Below are 5,219 nucleotides of genomic sequence, written 5' to 3'. Positions count from 1 at the left end.
ATGTTATCACTTTAATCGATGTAATCATCCTCATAATATTTTTTTGTGTTGAAATGCATTTGAAATCAGCGTTTTAGTTTGACATTAGTATCGGTTAAAAAACGTGTTTAATATATAAAAGTTAAAAAACTATATTTATTAATGTTTTAAAATTTTAAATTGAAATTTATCATAATTTTGAATCAGATCAATCATAATTAACGTAAAGTTAGAAGATTAAAAATATATTTAAATATAGTTAAAAGAATAAATAAATATTTTCACCATCCAAAATTATTTTAACTTTCTATAGTTTCACCAACAAAATAGAATATAGCTGGCTGCAAGCAGCACAATTTAAAAAAAAAAAATAAATAATTATCAGAGATCGAAATCCATATAACTTAAAAGAAATTCCGGGACCATAAACCATTGAAAGACAATTTCAATGTTGTTCCTTTTCTTTATATATTATATTTTCGTTTTAGTTTATAAACAAAATGAAGCCACTCTTTAACTTTTACACATTAAAAACTCATAATTGTTAATACATTACAACCCAAATTAACACACCTTATCTAATCATTCTCAATTCAACTTTGCATAATGTAAAACTTGATCATCAATTCTACACTTGTCCATTCACATTCATTGAAAACATTATTTTTCTATTTTTTTTAATTCATTAAATACAAGATAATATAATTAATAACATAGTACAAATCACCCTTTAGAATAGTATAAAGTACCTTCTAATATTTGAATGTCTATATATCAGAACAGCATCACTTAATACATGTAAACCACTTTAAACCAAAAATTCAATACTACTTGTACAAACTAAAAAGAATCTAAAAAAACTTCTATCAAATATTGAAAACGCATAAAACCTAAATAATAATATTGATCCATATTTATAGAATAGATGAAAAATTAATTACGTAAAAAATTGAAAAACTTGATCATATATATATTTTTTAATTTTAAGAATCAATGTGAATACACGTGGGACTAAAATAATAATTTATTTAGCTATATATCTGCTCCACGCCACAGGACTGTTTAGGAAAAAAAATAAAGACAGAGAAGAAAAAGGGTTTTAATGGTATACTTTATTTATTTATTTATTTTAGTATTTTAAATGAGAATATTAGGGTAAAATAAAAGTATCTGAAAATGAGAGTGCACCTCTCTCACAACTCACAAGCAGATCTGTGTTCATATATATATGTATCTGTGTGGTTCTTGAAAGAAGAAGAAGGTATTCACGTGTTACAGCACCAGAGTGTTATTGCTATTGCTCTTGCTTAGAAGTATCAGACATTGAAGAAAAACAGAGAGAAAGAAAGTGACAATGTCTGGTGTGTGGGTTTTCGACAAGAACGGTGTGGCGAGGCTGATAACAAACCCTACAAAGGAATCGTTCGAGCAGAAAGATCCGAAACATCCTGGTACAGCCACCGCACCAGGTGCCAGACCAAGAGTCCTGGTCTATCTCCCGAGCAACCAGGTCATCCGTTCCTACACGGAACTTGAGCAGCGACTCACAGAACTCGGATGGACTCGCTATCACGACTCAGACCCAGACTCAGACTGCTCCGAGCTCATCCAGTTCCACCGTTCTGACACCTCTTCACATCTCATATCCCTCCCCAGAAGCTTCTCTAACTTTAAGCACTTTCATCTGTACGACATCGTCGTTAAAAACCGCGCTTTCTTTCAGGTTCGTGACCCCACTACGCTATACCAGGCCTAGACAACAGATGTGAATCTAAAAGTTCATGCAAACTGCTTATATTTTCCACCATCAAATCTTACCTTCTCCTACTTAGCTTCAGAAATGTCCTTATCAGTCCCTACCACCCTACCCTAACATGCATCTTCATATCCCACCTTCTTCCTTGTTTTTCACTTTGTCTCCTTCTACATGTATTTGTTTCTTGTTTCGTTTGGTTCAAGGTTGTTGTTGTAGTAGTAGTAGTAGGTAATTGAATTCAGGCTTGTAATGGTTCTTCTACTTGTACGTGATCAAGCTGTCTTTTTAAGAAATTCATTCATTCTCCGTCATCACTATTCTATTAAATTCTAATTAATTTGCTTACTGAGTTGTTGTTGTTTGAATTTGATCTGAGTATTGAAAGAGACCGCAGTATCGATGAGTGAAAAAATAAAATGAAATGAAATAAAATTCTGGGTATATATAGAGTTGAGGTGGGGGTAGCTAGCTTCTGGGCTTCTTGGTTTAGTCATTAATTATGAAGACCGAACATTGCATGCAGAGTTACCTTAAAACCCTAAGATTCATTAATTAATGTAGGGTAGGAAGTGGTGTTGTGAGATAACTAGATAGGAAACTAGTTATAGAAGCAGGAATTGAAAATGAACTAGTGGCAGGGGTGTAAATAAGGTGAGGAAGGAGCGTTTTAGTTGGAAGAATGATTCATAGGGCATGGCTTGTGATTAATTGGTGATAGTGAATCAGACTATCTGGTGTAAAAAGCTGAATTAGATGATGCAATATCTTAGATAAGCTGGTAGCTGTCAATTTCAAAGCTGCTACAGAAGTGTACTTTTGTACTATCTTATATATGTTTGTATGAGGGACCATCATTTTGGGTCTATAAAGGCTATGGAGAGTCTATCCCAGCGTGGATGGTCATAGAGCTAGCTAAGGTTTGTGGGGAAGGACGAAGGAGTGAAGGTGCTAAAGGTCCTACGAGAGAGAGAAAAGACTCATTTCTTTGTTTTTCTTTTTCTACATGAACTGTATATATGAACTCATTACACGTATCATATGGTCAAAACAATTCCACCACGGTGCTCACTGATACTCAGTGGTCCCTTATCTTATTATCTCATAAATATTATCTCATTAATAACGATAATAAAATATTATTTTAATGGAGAAGCACTTTTTTATACTGGAGAAAAGAGCTTTTGGGAAGCGAGAGAGATTTGCAACGACTGAGTACAATACAAGGAAAGTGAAGAGAATCATACCTTCTGAATAGACGTAACGAAGGAGGCATACATACATGCATTCCCATAGATATCAGATAATATCATTGTCCTGCAATCTTGTCGTACCAAATACTCATTCACTATAAATTCAAAATAGTTCAATATTTTTTCTGATTTCTGCGTAGATGTGTGATGATAAATTTAAAATAGGTCCTTGTTTATTTGTTAGAATAGACGCATTGATAGAAAATTAATTTATCTGTTTATAGAAACAGAAAATAACAATGTTTTGATATTATCTATTTTCATTATTTTTTAACTTTATGTATTTTTTTTTTCTGTGTCTCCTTTCACAACCTAAACTAATTAAAGAGGCTACTTTTTTTTTTTCTGACAAAGAAAGGAAGACAGTAGTATTCTTGAATTAAATTGATATTAAGTTATAAAAAGTTGTGAAATGAATTGTTGTTAAGGTATAAAGTTTATTAATTTATTACAAGTTATAAAATACAGTAACTTATTTGTTAGTAAGTCATTGATGAAAGAAATAAGATCTATTTATCATATTGTTTTACTTTCAACTTATATGATATCAAATTTACCTTTATTGTAACTGTTATTACACTGTATCTTTAAAATTTTTAAATAATTGCGTTGTTAATCTTTATGTGAAATATTTAACTATTGAAATAATTAAATTATATTTTTAAATTATTAATATATATAGTATATTTTGTGCATAAATGTACGATGAAAAATATTTATATAAAAAAAATTCATGACACAAATTTGGGGCTTGTAGCTATATAGTCATTTTCATTATCATGTCTGCTAACAAAAATCAAATAAAATTTGTACCTAGTGGAAGTGGATATTATCTGTCAGAGTTGGATTAGGTTTTTGTTCATTCCTGAGGTTTTGTTCCTTTTTATGAAAGGTGGGTAAATAAAATTTGAGTGGTAATATATTTCCAAGTAACACACTTTTATGTATTAACTCTAATGTTCTATAAATAATAATATAGGATTTTATAGAATAACTTCTATAATATAAATACTATAAATTAAAGTTTTTACAACAATCAAATAGGCACATTTAAAAACTGATGATATAAGTCTACTTAATTACATCAACACATTGACGGGGTTAATCTCAATTAAATTTTCTTCTTATGTCTGGATTTGAAACATTTTTTTAATGGTGATTTTTTAAGAGTAGAAGGTAATCATTCTCATACAATTATTAAACAACACAGAAAGTGTAACTGTGCTCATATTGAAATTTAAATAGTTAGTCCTTTAACTAATTAAATATTATATTTCAACCATTAACTCATAAATAATTAAATTTGTACTATTATTACAGAAGATAAATTATGTAATATCTCATTTTAATATGTAATACTATAACAATAAACATCACATGGTCAATAAACAAAAACAAGTAGTTTATTATCCAAAAGACATAATATAAAAGTTATCCACAGCCAAAATCATATATATATATATATATATATATATAAATAAATAAAGATTCTATACAAGTCAAGTACAATTCATATAAAGAATACTCAAAGTCTTCTGACAGGTCATATTTATCACTGTTCAATCATTCAGACAATCACAGTACAATCATTAAACCAGTAGATTGAACATATCTAGAACTTAGAAATACTACAATTAATTTCTCTTACCTGTGAAATAATTCAGAGACCTCAAAACACTTCCAAACATACAAAAATTTTTATTTATCCTTAGAAAAAACACAAACACAATCAAGACACACTATTAGATTCACTGATCAATAGTTAATTTTATAGAAGATTTGAACACCACATGCAAACTAGAGGAATTCACATGAAAATAAAAGAACACACAGATCAAGAAAATAAAAGAACACACAGATAAAGAAAAAGACAAAAAACCAACTTAGTCAAGAGAAGAAATTGATCAGAGATATTAAAAAAAAACTTTAAAAAAAGTAAAAGAACCCTAGAAAATAATTTATAGAGATGGTATATTTTTAAATGATGAAACTTATGTTCTATTTATATTTTTGTTTTTTAATATTAAAATATTTACGTTTATTTTAAACACACTATCAATTATAAAATACTACTTTTTAAACCCTTACAAATTCACTACAAATCATACGAAGAATTCAAATCTTTATCTCAAATACGTATTGTTGATCATTATAAATTACTTTTTAAATACCGTGAGTCTCTTGGTAAAATAAAGAGTGTTTAGTACTTGTATTGTAGTGGTAATCTAGCTGAA

At 29.2% G+C, this 5,219-nt stretch overlaps 1 protein-coding gene across 1 annotated transcript; it reads left to right on the top strand.

Moving 5' to 3' along the window:
- Nucleotides 1-1,081: 1,081 nt before the first annotated feature.
- On the top strand, nucleotides 1,082-2,046 carry LOC114186037 (flowering-promoting factor 1-like protein 1). The gene has a single exon (XM_028074035.2). The coding sequence runs from the start codon at nucleotides 1,334-1,336 to the stop codon at nucleotides 1,733-1,735; it is 402 nt and encodes a 133-aa protein (XP_027929836.1). The 5' UTR covers nucleotides 1,082-1,333; the 3' UTR covers nucleotides 1,736-2,046.
- The last annotated feature ends 3,173 nt before the right edge of the window (nucleotides 2,047-5,219 follow it).

The sequence above is a fragment of the Vigna unguiculata genome, chromosome 5 (genome assembly GCF_037176805.1).
Source record: "Vigna unguiculata cultivar grain cowpea cultivar isolate G323 ecotype 2 chromosome 5, ASM3717680v1, whole genome shotgun sequence".
Classification (NCBI taxonomy): Eukaryota; Viridiplantae; Streptophyta; class Magnoliopsida; order Fabales; family Fabaceae; genus Vigna; species Vigna unguiculata.
Note: the sequence above shows the minus strand (reverse complement) of the source record. Positions and strands in the feature narration are given on the sequence as shown.